The sequence below is a fragment of the Portunus trituberculatus genome, chromosome 12 (genome assembly GCF_017591435.1).
Source record: "Portunus trituberculatus isolate SZX2019 chromosome 12, ASM1759143v1, whole genome shotgun sequence".
Classification (NCBI taxonomy): domain Eukaryota; kingdom Metazoa; phylum Arthropoda; class Malacostraca; order Decapoda; family Portunidae; genus Portunus; species Portunus trituberculatus.
The window spans coordinates 9721098-9743044 of NC_059266.1; the positions used below are offsets into that span (position 1 = coordinate 9721098).

General features: G+C 41.6%; 1 protein-coding gene and 1 long non-coding RNA gene across 3 annotated transcripts; both read right to left on the bottom strand.

Moving 5' to 3' along the window:
* Nucleotides 1-1115: 1115 nt before the first annotated feature.
* LOC123502652 lies at nt 1116-5304 on the bottom strand. 2 transcript variants are annotated; one of them, XR_006674186.1, is made up of 3 exons: nt 5165-5304; nt 2281-2390; nt 1116-1819 (listed from the first exon to the last, which is right to left on the bottom strand). It is a non-coding gene; the product is annotated as an uncharacterized LOC123502652 (long non-coding RNA). The 2 variants fall into 2 exon arrangements; XR_006674187.1 differs by having other exon boundaries at nt 5152-5297.
* A 3640-nt stretch (nt 5305-8944) lies between these two features.
* Nucleotides 8945-21441, bottom strand: LOC123502649 (protein shisa-5-like). Its single transcript, XM_045251814.1, has 6 exons — nt 21228-21441; nt 20205-20373; nt 14750-15010; nt 13272-13399; nt 10932-11108; nt 8945-10385 (listed from the first exon to the last, which is right to left on the bottom strand). Exons 1-6 carry the CDS (start codon nt 21277-21279, stop codon nt 10327-10329), a joined length of 846 nt encoding a protein of 281 aa, XP_045107749.1. The 5' UTR covers nt 21280-21441; the 3' UTR covers nt 8945-10326.
* Between the last annotated feature and the right edge of the window lie 506 nt (nt 21442-21947).

Consider the following 21947-nt stretch of genomic DNA (forward strand, 5'->3'; position numbering starts at 1 on the left):
TAACAGGACAATTGAGACCTAGTGAACTGACGGACTTTGAAAATCCTGTAACCAAGTGACTTTGTTCATCGTGTACCTGGCAGCATCGTATACTTCCACACCAGACAGTGTGTGACGTTTCGATGCTGCGAACACGGACAGTGTCCGATACACCACGTGGTGCTCGCTAGTTGGTAACAATTATGTCCGTCGAACATTGTTCGATCGTGTGAACGCACCTTAAGGAATGCAGACACGTACTGTGGCAGGTGTTCCAACGGCAGGTGTTCCAACGGCAGGATGAGGGGGGGAGAGAGGCGGTGTCACCTAAACCTTTATTTCCTCACAGCTTATCACACAGGGTAACACTACCGTCTCGCTAGCACAGTTCCGCTACTACAGATGCCACAGTTGCAAACACAGTAACACAGTCCAGGGTAACAGCGGGGCAGGGAACAGGCACAAGTGAGCGTGAGCACGCTACCGTAGGGTCGGGAGGCAGGCCTGAGACTTTCCGCTGATCCAGCGCGGGTAAACACAGCGTCCTTCAGTGCCCCCCCCCCCATCAACACCACAAAAATAAACAAACATGCAACACTGGTTCCACCACTAGTGAAGAAAATAAACAGATATGCAACACTAATGAAAAAAAAAACTAATTTGAAAATGTTATGACGATCAAATTTTTGTACTGGAAACCGAAAAATGTGATCAATCAAATTTAGAAAAAAAAAAAAATTTGTACTGGAAACTGAAAAATGTGATCAATCAAATTAAGTAGAAAAAAAAAGTCGAAAATGTGATCAAATTAGTGTGATTAAATTCTCAAAAAAGTTTTCATAGTTCAATTATTTTTTGTATTTAAACTACTTTTCTTTTACAAGAAATGTAAATTGTTTTTGCAGTTTTTTGGGATTTTTATTTTTGGGCCCTTTTTGCATTCGGGTTTTATGGGACGATTTTTTGGGCCCTTTTTTGCTTGCTAATTTTCAGGCGTTTTGGATGACTGGCTTTTTGGGTGATGTTTTCAGCTCAGGTGATTTTTATACTATTTAAAGGTTTTTAATTGACTTTGCTTATGCTTCTAATTTTTATATTTGATTTAGTGGTATTTTTGGGCAATGATAGAGCAGGGAAAATTTTGAGGCAATTTATTATTCGGTGTATTTGCATAATTCAGTGAGCATCATAATTAATTAACCATACTTAAATAGTGGATACGTGGCTAACAGTTAAATATAGCAGTCATTTCAGTTACCCAAATCTGCTGGAGCGTTTTAAAAAAACAATCAGCCATTTTCTTTATTATTTTTTTTATTACTTACTGCTACACCAGTTTCATGTTAGTATTTCACAAAACAAGGCAAAATTGATTACAACAGAACGGTAGCATTAGCAGGACGAGGCGAGGCAGTAGTCTCCCCATAACACGCAACAGGAGTGATGAGCGATGTGAAGTCAATCCTCTCCCGGGCAGTGGTAGCATTAGCAGGACGAAGTAAGGCAGTCTCCACATAGCTGGCAGGGCAGTGGCCGAGTGATGAGCGATGTGGAAGTCTATCCTGTCCCTGGCAGCTGCATGTACAAGTCTGTCCTGCTCAGGCTACAGCATGTAGGTATGGGCAGGATAGGGTAGCGAGGAAGTGAGAATGTCCGTCCTTCCCTCCTTGGATGGCAGGACAGTGATGAGCGAGTTGAAAAGTCAGGCCTCCCTCTCAAGCTGCAGATGCAAGTATGGGAAATTTGGAGCAATGAGGAAGTGCGAGCGTCCATCCCTCCCTCCTTGGAAGGCAGTGTTGTCAGGAGAGCAGTGGTGCAAGGCAGCGTCTCCAATTCCTCCCTGGAAGGCGAAGTGAGGCATAAGATAGCATCCCGTCTCCTGGAGCAACACGAGCCAGCCATTTCCCTACAGCAGGACTGGGATTGCTAGCACGACATTTGTTGGTTTGGTTCTCCCTGCAGTAGTGGCAGCACCTGTAACTAGTTAAATTTCAGTTAAACCTTGCCCTCAAGTATACCAAGTGTGCAAGTGTGCCTGTGTGCTGTCATGGATATACTACTACTTACAAGGGTGTAAAATGGCACCCGATTTTTACAGAGTAGGAGACTAACCATGAACGGGAAATACGCTAAGGAAAAGGGGTACAATGCATCAAGAAGATTGACCTAGATCAGTCATTATGTAAACAGGAGCAATTTAATATCCAAGGTAAGAAGGGGAAAATTTAATAACCAAGGAAGAAGGAAAAAAGGCAAACATGAGCATATATATCAGTGGTAACAAGTTACGCCCAAACTTACCTTCAATGTCACCACTGCAGTGAAGCGCCGCCGGGAATGCCCAGGGACCGTCCGTCATACATGCAGCTCACGGTGCAAGTCCCAGCAGCTGCTGCGGCGCCACAACCGTTCTATTGAACAAATATGTAAACAATATACACAACCATTGTGAAGTATTGTCAACATGTGCAGAACCAGGTAAAAAGTGTGCAACACTTAACACACAAACGCAGAACACTAACTAAGTCCGACACAAACGCAGAACACTAACTAAGTCCGGAGATTGTTATAAACTACCGAATCTGAACAAGACATTAGGGTAATACAGAACACGCAAACCTACGAGGACAACAGCCCATACCTTCGTCACCGGTCAGAGCGAAGAGACACGTAAAACCCACTACGGACAAATCACCTTGCTCAAGTCTCAATATGTACATGCAACTGAAAACGAGGGTGCTGTGAATAGCCGACACGGTTATAGTATTTGCCTACTATAAGCACCTTGCTCTTAACGTGAACTTTATTCCACTCCCTATCGAGAATAGGCTACCGATCAAGGTTGCACGTGAGCATCTCAAGTAGTCAACGTGGCTTTTACGAGGAAATTTCTCAAAATCTAATTAGCAGTTTCATTTAAAAATGCTAATTACACATACTAGCACACTGAAATAAAAGAAAATTTCATGATACCTCAGACAATACTTCCTGTACCCTCTAAAACAGCACAAAGCAACCAATCATTCACTTTGCAGTCAACACCCGCCTTAAGACCACTGTAATGGATACCAACGCCATAAGAACGATTACCACAAAACCTGTCAAGTTAACACCCTTAGAACACGTCTCACACAGGCAAACCTAGCACGTCTCACATAAACAAACTGGAAATCACTGCCTCATTGTATACGTTTTGGCTTCACTTGCTCTCCCTTGCTTGCTATACGATTCCATAACTACCTACTCACTACTCTGTAACAAGCCATGTTAATAGTTTAACAACTTATGCTTGGGGTAAATCAAACCGTACATACAGGACCCTTTAAACCGGTCTACCACTCCAACCATTATTTAACCATCTACCACCATAACCATTCATCCATTAATATGAAATCATATTATAGTTAACTTAAATCGAGTTTATATACAAATTAAACGTAAATCTTTAGAATAGGACCTTCTCTCTAATCCATGCAATAATAAAATGAGTAGTTAATGGAGAACACGTACCTTGTGGTCTTGTTTGGGGGTCACACGGTTATGTCACATTGCCTCAATGAAATTAGAGACGTCACTCGGAGTCTAAGTCCAAATAGTAAACATTGGTATTGTCTATTGTATATATTTGGGGTTTGTGGGTAACAGGAAGTGATTATGTTGTTCACATCCTGGGTTTGTGGGTAACTGCTGAATAGGATTCTTATTGTGTCTATAGTTCTTTTGTCCAATGACGTGCCACCACCTCAACACCACAAGCTGCGCCAATGAGAATTTGCTATATGTATTCGTAGGCGGGGCACAGCTGGGCAGACAGGTGCACAGAGATCTGTGTGCGCAGTTGAACCATGGCCACCAGGGACATTAGTTGTAAAGGTTGCGAATTTGATTACTGGGAAATCATCGCTCTTGCGATGCAAGTCAGTGTACAATGGAGAAGAGGACCAGCCAGGACCTTCATCCTTTCGTTAAGGTATTGTGAGGAAGGGTATTGGTAGGGCATATTGTGTGAAGCTATAAGAGAACCGGTGTAGGGGGAGGGAAGCTGCCCCAAAGCAAGGATACGGTAGATTAGGTTTATGTTAGGGTTAGGTTAGTGTTGCAGGGTGGGGCGGGTCCCGGGGGGGTTAGGTTAGGTTAGGTTACGTTAGGTTTATGTTAGGGTTAGGTTAGTGTTGTAGGGGGTTATTTTAGGTTACGTTAAGCGGCCCCTAGACGTTCAATATTATTGCGCAATGTGGGTTGCACAATATTTTGACGGTGGCCCCTAGACGGTCAATATTATTGTACAATATTTTGGTTTGTGCAAAAGATTGTACCGTATGGAGGCGATATTGAAGGTTGTGCAATATATTGCGCAATCGTGAGCATAGACATACAACCACATTTTGCAAACACTCAGTCCCTGCCAGAACTTCATAACGTCAACATGTTGACTGAATTGTGTTGCGTGATGATTGCTGTGGCAGCAAGTCGTAAGAAAGGGAAGAAATAAGGCTCGCAGAAGGGTAGAAAATGGGCCAAACAGTGGTTTATTGATAGGGAGAAGTTCACCCACGAAAAATTACTCAATGAACTGAGTAATTGAACTATATGATTTCCGCAACTTTGTACGAATGAACGGAGAATTATTTGATGAACTCCTTGCTTTGGTTGCTCCTGAAATCGAAAAAAAGAGAGAGACAAACACCTCACACGACCGCTGGAGAGAAACTGACAGGATATTGCGCAATATAGCCAACAGTCTGGAGGGATGCACAACAGACGTCACAATATTATCCCGTTTGCGCAATATATTTTCAAGTTTTTGAAAATCACACAATATATTGCACCTTTCAATATTGCCTACACACGATCAATTATATTGCGCAAACCAAAATATTGCGCAATAATATTGAACGTCTAGGGGCCGCTTAAATTAGGTTAGTTTTTTTTCCTTAGATTTTTTTTAGATCACCATATCTCGCCTATTTTGGCGACCCCCCCCCCCAAAACCCCCGATTCCCCACGTGCCCCCAAGCTTGTTGGGGGGAAGGGGGGTAATAGAAAAGAATATGTAAGGAGTTGCTGTTCTATAGATTTACCGCCCGTCCTCCCTCTCACACACCTAGCGGTCACAGAAATGGTTGATAGCCACCTCAAACAACCCACACAATAACAATCACAAGCCCTTACACATGTACTTAACTGGGATTGTGGTTGTTCGCGCCTTTCCTGCACAGTTGAGAAGTCGTGGCGTGACGGTAAAAAGGTTACCCCACGCACTACACGCAGCAGAGGTGTTGCCTGGCCCGACGCTCCTAGTTTTCTGTGAGCGGGCCAGCCGAGGCATCGCTAAGGTCGCCTACGTTTGGTTCTGGTTCAAATTGCTTCGCCAAGTTTCGACACTATTCATTAATTGAATCAACTTTATTATTTGATTATTGCAAGTCACTTTACTTGTTTCAGCAAGCAATTTATACTTTCTTTTATCTAATACTGTGAGAAAGCTTTAATAGTTTAAAAGGTATATAATATATTTAGGCGTAATTCCGGCGGTAGTTAAATAAGCTCATTAGCCCGGGCAACCTGGGAATTTTCCAGGGCTAACAACCTGCACCTCACCTATTTTTCAACACTCTGTGTGTGTGTGTGTGTGTGTGTGTGTGTGTGTGTGTGTGTTTCACTGTTTGATCTGCTGCAGTCTCTGACGAGACAGCCAGACGTTACCGTAACCTACGGAACGAGCTCAGAGCTCATTATTTCCGATCTTCGGATAGGCCTGAGACCAGGCACACACCACACACCGGGACAACAAGGTCACAACTCCTCGATTTACATCCCGTACCTACTCACTACTAGGTGAACAGGGGCTACACGTGAAAGGACACACACCCAAATATCTCCACCCGGCCGGGGAATCGAACCCCGGTCCTCTGGCTTGTGAAGCCAGCGCTCTAACCACTGAACTACCGGGCGTGTGTGTGTGTGTGTGTGTGTGCGCGTGTGTGTGTGTGCACATATAGTGATAAAAAATAAGTTCGGTACATCTGAAGGTTGTTAGTCGTGGAAAATTCCTAGGTTACTAGGGCTAATGAGGTTAACTAACTACCGCCGGCATTACGCCTAGCTTTATTATATATCTTAAACTATCAAAGCTTTCTCGTAGTGTTAAATAAAAGTAAATTGCTTGCTGAAACAAGTCAACTACTAGTAACTTGTAATAATATATATATGTATATATATATATATATATATATATATATATATATATATATATATATATATATATATATATATATATATATATATATATAGAGAGAGATAGATAGATAGATAGATAGATATAGATATTTTTTTTATTACTTTGAAGACCTAACTGGCACTTAATTCTCGCAATTCTGAACTGTAGAGACGTACTCCTTTATGTAGCCACACCAACGCATCCATAATGTTATGAAGCATGTACAGTACCAGCAGGCATGACACGTGCATGTTTCCAATTCTCATAATACTGAAGTAATGAAGAAGTGATAGTTTGAGTGCAATGGTTTGAGCAGCTTGTTTCAGCGAGGTGGGGTTGCCACGTCATCAATCCTGGCACGACTATTAACAGACACTTAATTATTCCCCAAACAATTTCATGATTTACTTTTTAAACATGTTTTTGGCCAGTGTCACGGCCTCCTTGCATTATCCTCACGTCCTTCAAGTTTAGGAGGCACAAGATCACTGGTCAGCCATTCAAGTGATACTATTGAGTTTGTCTCGTACAGTGCAGCAGTCAACAAGGATACGGCAATCGGCCAGGCACTGGTTCGGTGGTTCACGAGGATCTCAAGCGGCAAGTAATGGCCGAGTTATTCTGACGTGGAAACGACTCGTCTTAACAATAATGCATTAGAGTGCAATTTATGTTTTGGGCAATTTATGTCGCCGTTAATGTAGGGTGTGCTTAATATGCATTAAGTAGATCGAACACACACACACACACACACACACACAAAAAAAAAAAAAAAAAAAAATAAGAACAATGATGATGATGATAATAATAATAATAATAACAACAACAACAATAATAATAAAGGTAATTCCAACGCTTTAATTTCCTGAAGTACATAACGAAGTGGCTGCCATTCACAATGCCCCTCACGCAGCAACGAGAGGCGTGGCGAGGGAAACGGACTAGCAAACGGTGCCATGCAGTACGTAAACGCAATATATGTGGCATTATGTACAACACCCATGTATACTTAGAAGGCTCCATTCTCTCTCTGGTTTGAAGACAAATCAGGAATGAGCGAAATTAAACGTAAAGCTCCTCAAAACTAGCATGATATTACTGGTAAACGGCGGGAGCCGTAACGTTACTATTCAAGCCAATCACAATTCCCTTACTTTCTGCCACGCTGCGACCAACGCTTGCCTTGCCCTCGATACTGCGGCTGCCGAATGTTATTTACCTTGAACTCATGATCTGCGCAATGGTTTCGTGAATACTTCTTCCTTTAAGCCTAATTAGTAAACATGCACAGTGTATGATCATTAAATGCCACTGCGCAATAATACGTCAGGATGCGAAAAGTCGCTGCAGCGTCTAGGTACAGATTACTGATCTGTACTGCTCTGACGCGGCCAAGGCAGTGAAGGCAGGCCGAGGCATGCGATGACTTCCTGACACTCATTCTGTGGATTGCAATGGTTCACTCTCAAGACAACCCTGCCTATATCGCCGAAATATTGTAAAGCCCACGCACCAACCTCTCCCTCTCACCACAGAACAAGACTCACCACAAAGTACTAGTATGTTGGCTGCACCAGCGTGGTTTGGAAGGAATGTTGCCTGTGTTGAGTGTCAATAATAGCAACATCGCATGCCTCTGGTCTACTTTCCCTTCACTAGTGTGTCTGTCACTTAGGGACAACAGAAGAGTTGTGCTAAGGTTTCACAATTTTTGTCTCTTTTACAAAGTAGAAATGGTATATCAATACTGGTACAACATTAAAATACAATATCTGAGTAAAACATACACACACACACACACATTATATATATATATATATATATATATATATATATATATATATATATATATATATATATATATATATATATATATATATATATATAGCTCATTCAAATTAGCCTGATGGTGAGTTCGTTGGTAAAGCTTCATTTCCTTTGACCAGAGTGGCTGTTGGTGATTTAATTAAGGTTAAGGAGTGAGATCAGTCACTGAGCTCCACATTTTCTGTAACTGTACGGCTGCTGCACCAACAACACTGACACACAATTCAGCTTTTCAATACACGCACTTACTTTTTATTTCCTATATGACTCATTCTCAAACACAAAACTCTATCTCTTCTACAATGACTTGGGTTAGATAAACCATGTATTAACACTAAGGCCTGCCCTCCCTTACTGACTCGTCACAAACTGTAGCTACTGTTCCTTAGCAAGTCTTACTCAGTGGAAAGCAGAGTACGAACCATCACAAAACGTGGAACTCTTGGCTGTGTGTACATTTGGTACATCTTTTCTGATACAATTTTTTTTAATGTTGTTATCAGCCAACTTCCAACTGGGCAAAGAAGGAGTGGCTTCTTGGTGCACACTTCCCTTACTAATCTGAATGGACTATTCATAATAGTGATACATGTACAATACATAAGTATATCATCTCGTGCCAAAACAAGAACAATTCAATAGTATACATAGTCTTTGTGCTGAGGATCTCACACAAACCTTCAATATTCCTCATCTTATCACGATACACACAACATAAAGCGACACTCATTTCATCAATAACACTGTGTGTGATTCTTCACAACATTTGTGTGTTCAGTGACACGACTCAGTTTTCCAAACATGCATACCATTTACAAAGTTATGAATCTAACCATAGTGATGGACCATACAAGTGAAACCACAGGACAGACACATTCACTGCACAGTAATATTTGCGAGTTGAAATATATCCTCATGTCATGTTTTGCAGTTTATTTCTTCTCTTTTCTTACATAGAAATACAACATAAGTGAGACTGATTCCCTCCCACAAAAATATATATCAAGTTCCCCAAGACTTGTGCTACCTCTAACAGTGAATTTGATCAATGCTACACTTAATACAATGATCATTGTTCAATTTTTAAAACTTTTATATTATATATATATATATATATATATATATATATATATATATATATATATATATATATATATATATATATATATATATATATTACATTTATCCCCATCTCATTATGCAGTTATATTATCTAATGATGTATAAAAGAAAAAAAGGCACTTGCCCACAATCTTCTTAGGTACAAGATACACTGAGATTCTGTTATCTGGAGGGAAACTGTTATCACATCCTTCCCTAGGCAATGCAATGACCGAAGTGTGCATAACAGGAACCAAGATGCCTCACAGATGAAGGCAGAGTTAGTAGCTAAAGAACACTGAGGTCAGCTTCACAATTTTCCTGTGTAAATATTAATAATCTAAACTCTTACATTTCAGTTCAAGGTACAGACTATGAGTATTAATAAGATGAACTCCTACAATTAATTCTTAATAAAGTATAACCTAGTATATAAACATAAAGAATAATTCATGGCCATATTGTTGCTTCCTTGCTCTCCATGAAACCAAGAACATTCCCTCTTAAATTTGGAAGCATTTGACACACACACACACTCACACACACACACACACACTTGATTTGTACAGCACCAATTATAGCAACTATGTGACACAAATATATTGAAACAAACAATTTCTGAGGTGTGAGAGGCCAGTGAAAACTCCACATAAGCCCAAACTGAGCCTCTGAACCCCACCACAGCAACATTGAGTCACGTGATCACTGACATGTACAGGGCTCACTTCCTTCAAACAAACTTGTGCTCCAGTATTAGTAATTTGTCACACTTCCTCAGATGTTTTGATAACCTTTGTGCTCCTGGTACTCCTGTCACATATTTCTTTTCATTATTTCTATTTTCTGTGCTATACGAACTCCTAAAGGTTAAACAGTAAGAAACAATCAGAACACTAATAATTTGCACCTCTTGTTATACATCTCTTTCCATGGTGTATTCTTCTATTCCAGCTAAAACTCCATCAAGATAAAATGGAATTCTAAAAACAATCATAAAACTAAACTGCATCTCCAGTCATACATTTTTTTCACGACATTTTATCTCCACACTTCCTAAACAAGGACAAAACAGATCCAGAGCACAGTGAGACAAGTTTTGATGAGAGGTGGGGTCATGAACACATCAGGCCGAGATAATTAACACCAGGCACACACTCTCAACATGGGGCAAGTGAGGAGCAGTGCTCACTTGGGCACGCTTAGTATGTTGGGTTGTAGGGCGGAGGCTGCTTCTCTGTGTACATGGGTGGCTGTTCACCTGAAAGAAAGGGACAGGTTGATGTAGAGGTTATATAACTGGAGGGATTATAATATTGGAATTAGAGAAGAGGACAAGAGAGTTAAGTGGTTGAAGATATCCTGCAACAATAATGGATGAGTGGAGATTCTAGATGTTGTGAAGTAAAAGTGTCTCCCTTGATGAAGTTGAGGTAATACAACCGGATGGATTATAATATTGGAGTTAGAGGAGAGGGCAAGAGAGATAAGCGGCTGAAGTTATCCACAACACTAATGGACGAGTAGTGATTCTAGATGACATGAAGTAAAAGTGTCTCCCTTAACCCCTCCAGTACTAAAATGTATTTTTACCTTGAGTTTTGGGTGTGATTAGATGATTTTATTGGCATAAGAAAGGCTCTATGAAGGTCAGAAGATTAATGACCAGAGTCTCTACTATTTCAATCCCCCCTACATAAGTTTCTGAAGCTGTGCAAAACCACCAAATAGTAAGCAGAACGAATATGAAACGTGTCCTGGTACTGAAAGGATTAATGACATGAGAGATACAGTGAGGAATGCTTACCAGGGTAGCCTGTAGGTGGGTATGGTTGAGGAGGATAGGGCGCTGGGGCAGCCTGCATGGCCATGGGTTGTGTTGGGTATGGGGCTTGCTGCTGGGGTGCAGCTGGATAAGGCTGGGATGGGTAAGGCTGAGGCTGGCCCTGGAGTGGCTGCATCACTGACACCTCAGGGTTGGCTGCTGAGGAAATGAACTTTTGAGTATTATAACGTACAGGCAACCCCCACTTAACGAAGGGGTTACGTTCCCCAAAAAGACCTTTGTTAAGCAAAATTTCATTAAGTGAACCGATTATAACAAGTTTAAGCCCTGACTTGAACTTCCATTGAGGGTAAACAAAGCGAGAGTGCATCATAGTACAGTGAAAGGTTTAATGAAAGTAAAAATTATGAAGTTAAACATTTCGGCAGTTTAAGTCATTATAATGTACACTAATGTATGTATGTACATAACTTTATAATGCTGATGATCTTAAATTTATGAAGGGAGGGAGAGTGAAATGGGAAAGACACTAACCGCAACCTGTGGAATGTAAACAAAGGGCACATCATTGTACCACATACAAAACTTATGTACCACATTTCCACAAGGCTTTACATTTTATCCATTGTAGAGTCACGAGTTCAGGTGGTTCTTTTAGCTTGCAAGGAAGATACGGTCTCACCAGCCTTCTTAATAGAGTCTGCTGACTTGAAAATAGTAGAGACAGTAGATGGAGTCAAGACGGTGGCGAGCAATGCTATTAGTTTTCTCGCCTCTCTCGTGTCTGTGAATAATATCCAGCTACACTTCGAGAGTAAGAGACTTCCTGGTCTTCTTAGCAATGCTAGGCGACATTGCAGGGCATTTTGGTGGTAAGTTGAGCGAGGGAAAACAAGTTGCTGCTGACGCTGTTATTGTTTTGAACAGGGGGTGTTGTCCATGAGATGCTCTGGTGTATTCAAAAGCCTGTCGGTTTGCGTGATATGGCGTGGCTTTCAAACTTGGAAAAAATTACCTGGATAAAACTTCGTTAACCCTTATGTTCCGGTGATTAAACTATTTTCCAATATCCCATGACGGGTAAAAATGTTAAACCTAGAAATTGTCAGAAGACTGTTTGAATACTAATAATTATTTTCTCTTTGTTATTCTGAATACAATGATGTACTTTCTAGCTTGATGTGACCTCTGACAGTTTAGTTATTGCCTTATCAAGGATTTCTCCTCCGCCCGCTGTGTGATCCATCAAGCAGAAACAGCTTGGTGAGTGATGACACCGCACAAACACACACACTCTCTCTCATCTTGGAAGAGAAATTGTACACTTCCAATGAGAGAGAGAGAGAGAGAGAGAGAGAGAGAGAGAGAGAGAGAGAGAGAGAGAGAGAGAGAGAGAGAGAGAGAGAGAGAGTGAGTATTCTTTCACCCCTTTTCATATCAAGTTTCAAGCAAATAACATGTAGGTATCATCTCTCTCTCTCTCTCTCTCTCTCTCTCTCTCTCACACACATGCCCCTTGATCGTCTTCCCAGAACACAAGAGGCACGCCTGCGTCTCTGTGAGCCACTCTGGGTTCTCAATACGATGTTTGCAGTCTGTTCTCCATCACCACTATCTCTGTCTTCTCTCTGTTCTGAGAAAACAGGTGGATCCTCTGAATCATTTTCAGAGTCTTCACTACTGCTGTCTTCGCTTTCTTCAGTTTCTTCCTCATAATCACTGTCACTGTAGTCAGGCTCAGAGGCACTGCTAAATAAAAATCATCTGTCTTGTTCCATAGTGAGTTATGAACTGAGACGTCCCTTCACTCTTATCAGAGTGCTTTCGACATGGCGGGTCGCTGGGGTTGCCAAGTGTTGCCTTCAGAATGGGAGAATAGCTTCTTTACCCCTAAATATACAGAGCTAGTGGCAACACTACGGGTGGAAAAGAAGCCAGATACTTCCACTCGCCGTCTGACTCGAGAAACCGCACCTGGAGCTCAAACATGAGGCGCGAAAATTCTTGATTACGGGAACGATTGCCGTCGCTACGGATGCACTGATGCAATCGTTCATATACGATTGCCGGAACATAAGGGTTAAAGTGAGTTTGGTGTTCGCTAAACGAGCAGATGAAACCTTTGTTGCAAAGAAATTTCGTTGTGTGAACCTTCGTTAAGCGGGGGTTGCCTGTACTGGTGCCACTCACCCGGCAGAGGCAAAGTCTGAGTTTTATGAGTGACCACTGAACATTATTACCCAACATGTCAAGTTTTTGAGGAAAAGCACAATTTAGTGAATGATTGAGTTACCAGTGAAGTAATTATGTAGTAAAGCAACAGAAAGCACTGCCATGATGCCAAGTCTTCAGAAAACTTACGGTTTCGAACTGTTCCATGGTTACGTCGCTTGTAGAGGAGACAGAACGGGCAGCAACAGCAGCAGACGATGCACAGCACGATGATGGTGATGATTATTGCGGCAATCACACCCAGGATTGTCGGCAAGCTGCACACAATGAAACAATTATTAGAAACGAGTAGCTGCTTGGTGAGGGAAGTCCACTATCACTAAACACTTGCCAGTATGCTCATCTGTACACAAGATGAGGAGAGAATCAATAATTTAAAGCTATGTTGGGTAAGAGACAAGCCAACATTAGCTCAAACACTGAATTCCACAGAGGTTGATATCAATATGTACAAATATAAAGACATAAAGACACATGATGCACAAGGGGAGGACAGATATGTATTCTGACACATGAACATGTACTATATAGCTGGCAGTGCACTTTGAGGACCACACTTTATATTCAAATCAACAAAACATGCTAATTCTTGAGGGTGGACCAGTGAATTATCTAAGTACACAGTGCACTATACGGTATTACATGGCTAGCCTTATCAATGACACTATAGGAGCACAGGCATAACAAGCAAACATGCACCAGAGAGAACAAGCAAAAAATAACAATTACAGAGATATGTTGATAGATTTGTGTTGTGCAAACCTACTCTGTCTGTAAAATAAATGACAAAGTTTTAAAATCTCAAAAAAGAACAATGAAAATGTACAAAAATATCACAACTATTACAGAGAGAGAGAGAGAGAGAGAGAGAGAGAGAGAGAGAGAGAGAGAGAGAGAGAGAGAGAGAGAGAGAGAGAGAGAGAGAGAGAGAGAGAGAGAGAAATAGTGTCTGAGGCAGTGAGAGGTGTCGGGAAAGCCTTCCTGTTGAGTAAGTCTGACAAGGGGTTTGAGCCAGCATGTCTGAGTGTTCTGCTGCTGCTCACCAATCTCCCAGCCTCCATTACCTGCCATGTGCCTGGCCTGCTCACTACTGCTCCTCACACTACCTCACACACACACACACACACACACACACACACACACACACACACACACACACACACACACACACACATGCTCAATAATAGCAGGAAGGATTGCATTCTCTTCTCTTGGGTCACTACATTCCTGGTTTATGTTAAGTTTAGCCACCCCTATTTCTTTAGTTTAAAAATGCCATCCACCTTTTAAAAACTCTGATGTTATTGTGAAATATATTCAATTTTCCTTGGTTAGGATAGAGAATACAGTTAGTTATCCATCATAATTGGCAACTACTGTATACAAAGTCACCACAAGCAGGCACAGCACTTTGTGATAGTGCTGTACAGAAGGAGCAATGAGACATGAGGAGGTAGTATTATATCAGCTTTCAGGGAGATCTTAATAATGGAGGGAAGGGGCTTGCAGAATGCAGGTACTGACAGTTTTCCTTTCCACAGAGTGATTCCAAAGCTTGCCAAGCCTTTGAGGAGAGTGCACTGGAAGCCACGCAGCCGTACACTTACTGCCCGCCTGTTGGGTCCAACTTTTTACTGGCCTTCTCTTTAACTTTATCTTTGACCTTTTGTTTTGCCTTAGCTTTGGTATCTGACACAGTGCTATTGATCTTGGCCTTCACTTTGTCCTTGATATCCTTCACTTTGCCACCAATTGTAGTCTTCACCTTGTCCTTGGTGGCCCTCACTGTGTCATTCAGCTTAGCTAAGGCACGCTGCTTTGTGTCCTCGGCCTGGACTTGGGCCAGAGCCAGGGGGACTGAAGGGACTCTGCCAATACCAGGGTGCAAGCTTAACCCACCAGTACACACTGCTCCCTCAACAAGTGCACCAACACACTGCAAGGGATCACACAAGCCACTATGCACCACACTAAACACACTAACTGTTACATTTAGTCTGTATTCATATATGTACTATGTCTATCAGTACACAACCATCAATATATTTCAATGAAGATAATGAACAAGGATAAATTTTTCAAAATGAGCACCAACACGTCTCACTGGCACATCCAAGCCTATGTTTGGTCTGCTGGAAAACACAAACACAACATACTACTAGTACATACATGTACACATGAGGGAAGGCTCTTACTGTAAAGGCACAGCCACACATGTATAATCATACAGAAATTCATCCTTACTCTTGTGAATGCTGAGTTTCACAAAGTTTAGAGCAACTCAAACAATTGTGACACTGTCAGCAAGCGTGGCTGTGTGAACGTCACAGAAAGGTGCAAGTCGTGTGATAGAAACCTTTCAGTGGACTTTGCATCCTCACACTCAAACACTGCTTGGTCACTCCAGTAAGCACACTATTCTGTATGACTGTACATTGTTTGTATCATTACTCATGCTCTTCTTTACTCCACTGTTTGTTAATACAATGAATTTATCTGTTTTTAGATTAAAATGTAACTATGAAATAAAATTATCATTAATACAAAAATAATCATTTTTATAATAATCATTATTATTGTTATGCACACACACACACGCACACACACACAAAGAGATCAAATGCTCTTATTCTTATTTGGAAGAAAGAATAGTAAAACATTTAAAATCTTGACACAAGAGCATTTCTAGTCAGCACAGATTCAGACATGCAGAACTGCCTCATTCTGCACCCAGACACATCCACAGAAAGCTTGGCTTAATTATGAAAAAGTACTACAGTGTAACAGAAGTTGTGGCCATACTGCTGGTGCAATGTCTTGCACACTGTGGCTGCCGGCAAGCTTTACAGGGACTTACTCTACGGGAATGTAGCGATGCAGTGAACCATTCATCACCGAATAAAGAGCGACATGACAGCGGTGACTCTGGGTCACCAACGCTTAGGTGACGGCCTGCTGGGGGGTGTTTGTGTCCTAGCTACACACAGGAAGCAGTGCTGACATGACCAATGGACTGTGCAGCAGAACTTCAGCTCATCCACAGACTAAAGCCGTTCATTATCAGGATGCGAGTCGCCCGTGACAAAACAACAGACTTACTCAGACTTCACCATCTTTTCTTTCACCTTCTGCTTAACCTTCTTCTTAACTCTCTCCTTTAACCTGTCAACAGTGCCCTCAAACCCCTCCTGAATGATCCTCATGGTGTGGTTGAGGTGGCCCTTCAGGCTGGTGAAGATGCCGCCGCCGCCGCCGCCACCGCTGTCCTCCTCCTCCTCACTTGAATCACCCGATATCATTGCCACCAAGGGTGCAAAGTGACCCCCCTCCTGCCGCCCTATGGCTTCTCTGATAACAAAACCATCATCTGGCAAACGGTTTGTGACAAGGACACCAATGACACCAATCCTAAATCAAGATTAGTGCATCACAGAACACAATGCTGGTCAATCTTAAGTTGCATCCGTCAATCATCATACGCTGGAATTACAAAATCTCATGTGGAAAGTGTCAAGGATAAATTGCTGTGTTACAAAGAATACACTTCAATATTGTATCCCCAAAGGAGCAAGGCGATCCCTAAAGAGTGTATGTACTGCTGCTCACACTTCTAACACCCACAATGTTACACACACACACACACACACACACACACACACACACACACACACACACACACACACACACACACACACACAAGCTTCAGGCTCAGGGTCTTTGGGCAGCAAGTGTCTAAGTAATCTGAGGGTGAAGGGTTCAGAGGTGGAAGTACTTCAAACCTGTCATGACATGGGTTTGTCTCATCACTTGTGGTACTAAACGGCAACACTCAGGTGCACCATTCCTTCCTCTCCCTCTACACTAGAGATGTACTGATGTATTGGTATTGGTATTGGTATCAGTATCGGCCCATTTAAGGAGTATTGGTATTGGCTTATTTTCTGCCGATACTACCGATACTTAAAAAGAATTCATTATGTTGTGTATCTCTCTCTGCAAGTTGTTTTTGTTAAGCAGAATTTGGATGTTCTATTATGATAAAAATAAATTGATGATAATGCCAAATTATTTAATAAAATATAGTGTATGAAGTCCATGGTGTGTAGTAATAGAATACGTATATATTTTGCTAGTGAGTCATCACTGCTACCCTACTGGTACACGACAGGTCGGTAGTGGACTCATGGCCTTGCTACATCCCTTACCTCAGCTCAGCTCAGCTCAGCTCAGCTCAGAGAGAGAGAGAGAGAGAGAGAGAGAGAGAGAGAGAGAGAGAGAGAGAGAGAGAGAGAGAGAGAGAGAGAGAGAGAGAGAGAGAGAGAGAGAGAGAGAGAGAGATATGACTGCCCACATCTTGCTCACTTGTATACTAAAGACTTGTGCATTTATCTGTATACTAAAGACTTGTGCATTTATCTGTGCTTATGTGTATTTTTTTGTATTTCTTTGTGTGTGTGTGTGTGTGTGTGTGTGTGTGTGTGTGTGTGTGTGTGTGTGTGTGTGTGTGTGTGTGTGTGTGTGTGTGTGTAAAATTCACCACAGTTGCCTACTGGTTACCCAGCCAGTCTTCCCCATTACGGAGCGAGCTCAGAGCTCATAGACTGATCTTCGGGTAGGACTGAAACCACAACACACTCCACACACCGGGAAAGCGAGGCCACAACCCCTCGAGTTACATCCCGTACCTATTTACTGCTAGGTGAACAGGGGCTACACATTAAGAGGCTTGCCCATTTGCCTCGCTGCTTTCCGAGACTCGAACCCGGACCCTCTCAATTGAGAGTCGAGCATGCTAACCACTACACTACGGTGTGTGTGTGTGTGTGTGTGTGTGTGTGTGTGTGTGTGTGTGTGTGTGTGTGTGTGTGTGTGTGTGTGTGTGTGTGTGGGTGGGTGGATAGATAGGTGGTGTGTATTTGTATATAGACAGACATAGACAGACACACTACAGTCTGCTGTGTGTACGTGAGTTAAGGTTTACCAGTTTTATCATGTTTTATTTGTTATCTCTAGGATTTTAACTCTTCTGACTGGTAGACTATAAATAACAGTTCTGGTTATAAGACAGCTTTATATTCATATTAGTAATCAAAGTAATTTATTTGAATACAGTGGCATATGTTGCTTCTTACCTTCTGCTCTGCCATCTTTAACCTATAATTTTATAAAGAATATTGCAAAATGATTCAGATGCTAAAGCAACAGAACTATCACCCGGTGGCTCCCAGGCTAAGCACTCACGAACACTCTTATTTCAATTTAAGGTAAAACGTAACAGTGCAGTTTTAAGTAAGGCAAAATATTCCATTGCAGTGTCACCAGACTGGATGAAACTTGAATCGATGTTAAGGGTAAATGTATGTTCATGATCACCCTCGTTATTTGTCACAACTTTTAATTTGCCCTAACATCATTAATCTAACTTATGGAAACTAACCAAATATAACCTACTTTCATCAAACATCACAACTAACCTAACCTAATCAAATAATAACAACAACAACAACAACAATAATAATAATAATAATAATAATAATGCTAAACTTAAAAAAAACACACCCATGACAGCAGGCAGCAATCTTATAGACTGGCTTGCAATGCACTGTTTTCAGTATCAATACAGTAGTATTCATGGTATCGGTATTGGTATCGGCCAAATTTTGTGGTATTGGTATCGGTCAAAATTCTGGTATCGGCACATCTCTACACACTCACACTTCTTAACCAGGCAGTGAGTCACACAGTACTCCCTCAAGGATTATCAATGAAATCTCAGTGATGTATAATTAGTTTTGGAATGGATGCACAAATTTATTCTCTGCCACCATCACTCAACATTTCACACCGCTGTCTCTTTGTGAGTTACTTTCACTGTAAAAGATCATCAAATGTGACGAGAGCTAAAAAAAATTTCTAGCTTGGATAATGTTCACCTTCTCTGCTCTGCTACAGACAACGTTATCTAAGAGGTCTAAAAAAGCAGACTGTGTTATCTACGAGATAGGTTTCATGGACAAAATCTAGGTCAAGCAACAAAAGATGTTTGCAGGCACACATACCCTGATTGAGGCCACTCGTGTGTGGGCTGTTCAAAGAAACTGAAGGCTTTAGAGCTTCACTCTAACACATCAACAATACTGTCATTCACACACACAACACAATATCATTAAGAACACAAGTTGTTAACACATTCCTGCTCTACATCATGTTCCAATGTATTGCGCTGGGCTCTGAAATGTTCAAATGTTGATGATGTGACGAAATGTTCAAATGTTGATGATGTGACGACTGTACAATTATAACATTCCCACACAACCCATTGCCCTGTTATGAAGTCAACGTGTCCATGGTGAGTACTGATGCATGCATGGCTGTGTACAGACCAGATGGCTTCAGTGCAACAATACCAGACACAGGGATTAGAGAGATATGTAGTATCATAAAACACCAAATAAAACAAATCAATTGATTTTTTTCCATACGTTCTTCAGTTACAATTAAACACATTTGCAAATAACGAAAAACACATAGGAAGGAATTATTTCCCTTGTTTTGGAACCTAAATGTAATAATGAAAATAATAACAATAACAATAACAATGTGCCTATAATGAAATAAGCACAACACATCAGTTAAAAGGTAATGAATTCTCTTCATAAACAGACAAAAAAGGAAGAAATCTTAACACAGACTAAACCCTCCAATCTGGTGAACATTCCAGTGTACAAGCCTCAGCAAACACTGCGGGCCAAAGCAAGGCGCTCAATGTGATAAAGCCTCAGTGCCACAACAGGACATCTTGAGTCATTTCCTCATCTAAGATATGGAGTTCTTTGTTTCCAGATGTGATGGGCAAAGGGCAAAGGGCAATGGCTGAGGCAATGGGGTCTGTTACCAATAGTTTGGCCACTAGTCTGGCAAGTCATTTTTTAATTCATCAAGACCCCTGAAGAGGTCACACCAAAAGTAACCAAAATGGAGGCTTTACTGTAGAGGACAAAAGCCACAGATTAAAAGCAAAAGAAGGTATAAATTGACCAAAAAAAATCATTGATTACTTACTTGTCAAAAAATTCCTCTAGAATTTCCTCTTGTGCCTGTGATGAACAGCAGAACTTGTTGTCCCCAAAGCCACAGCAGTAGACATCATTAGGGTTGTCTCCCGGCTCGGGGCAACTGAAGTACTGCGTTGAGCCCCAAAGGTTCTCCCTCTCACACCGAAAGCTGGAGCCTGGAACACAGAATGAAGGTATGGAGGCATGCAGGCTGCTGGACACAATAAGCACATGATGATGGCATGATAGAACGATCAGGTAGAATAAGCCCAACATTTTTTTTAGTATATATACCACTTGCTCTGTTCCCAGGACACAGCAAACACTGCTTGTCTAAATCTTTTTAATTTCTGCCCAAGTCCTTGGGGCATCACCCTTCCTGCATCCCGGCTATTGTGGCTGACAATTTATGAAAATGAGAGCAGGTGCAACCCCTGTTTGGTTAGGTTAGGGAGCCCAGACCTTAGTTATATTTACTACCCAACACAAAAATTTTACCAAAACAATGTATTTCCCCAGATACTTTTCTTGAAGGCCATAGCATTCTTCATCCAGAAAGGACGCCCACCCACCACTCGCCACCCCACTTTTGTCAGGGATGGGGAGAGACGATAAAAATAGTATACATAAAAGATAAAACTGGTAAGATTTTGCCCATGTTATTTCCACAGCCCTCAAAAATGCAGTTGGAGGAGAAACATGAATGCCACAGCGAACGGTGAAGGCAGTATTGTGTCACCACGACCTTTCCAGACTTCCGGACTGCGCCCCGTGACTCACAGTGCCACAAGGCCACACCTCGTCACGTCCTCACCAAAAACTTTCCTACCTAGCCCTGCCCTCACACTCCAAAAACCCCCGAAACACACACAGGACCACCACACACCTCTACAGCAACATACACACAACAACAGCCTCCCCACCACCATCAACCCACATGCAAACACACACACAGCGCTGACATTTGCCTAAAAGCACCCTCATCATGTCCACACCACCACCACCACCAGTCTCACCACACCTCACTCACCCGTGGCTGCGAGGCTCACCACCAACAGTACCACCTTCAGGAGTCTGTCCATGCTGCCACACTTCACTCTGGTGTCGATCTGTGTGTCTCTCCCTGGCCGCGCCGCCTGCTGTGTACTACCTCTCACTGATGCGGCTGAATGGGTGATCCACTCCTCGCCCTGCCTTCTCACTCTCTCTCCCTCTGACTCAGGCCGCAGTGTTGCCAGATAGTACACACACACACACACACACACACACACACACACACACACACATTGATAGATAGATAGATAGATTTATTGACCACAAAAATGCAGAATATTACACTACAAGCAGAACAATTTAGGTTATCGTTCATATCAGAACCAAAGAAAAAGGATCATGATAGTGACTTATCAAGCTGTTAAAACTGAAACCACAGTATTTGAGTGACCTACTGGAAAATTTTGAGAATAATGCCAATGTAGTTGTGAGACATTATGTTTTTGATATTATGTCTATGTCTATACATTTATTTACATGTCTCATGCAGTGATGGATGGACTTGTTATCTTTTTTGTTAAGAAGAGGATTTCTCTGTGATTATTATTATAATGTGCAATGTAGTTTTTAAGACCTTAGGTTAGGTTAGGTTAAGTTCTATTTATTAGTATATATATTTTTATTTTCATTTGTATGTATTTAGGACAACTATGTATATATAATTTTGTATGAGGCCCTGTAGAGCACCATTTACTGG

Coding starts and splice junctions, on each gene's coding strand:
- LOC123502649 (XM_045251814.1), bottom strand. CDS start 21,279: ATGGACAGACTCCTGAAGGTGGTACTGTTGGTGGTGAGCCTCGCAGCC. Junction 20,374..21,227: donor GGTGAGCCTCGCAGCCACGG/GTGAGTGAGGTG, acceptor TCTGTGTTCCAG/GCTCCAGCTTTCGGTGTGAG. Junction 10,386..10,931: donor CCCACCTACAGGCTACCCTG/GTAAGCATTCCT, acceptor CCTTTCTTTCAG/GTGAACAGCCACCCATGTAC.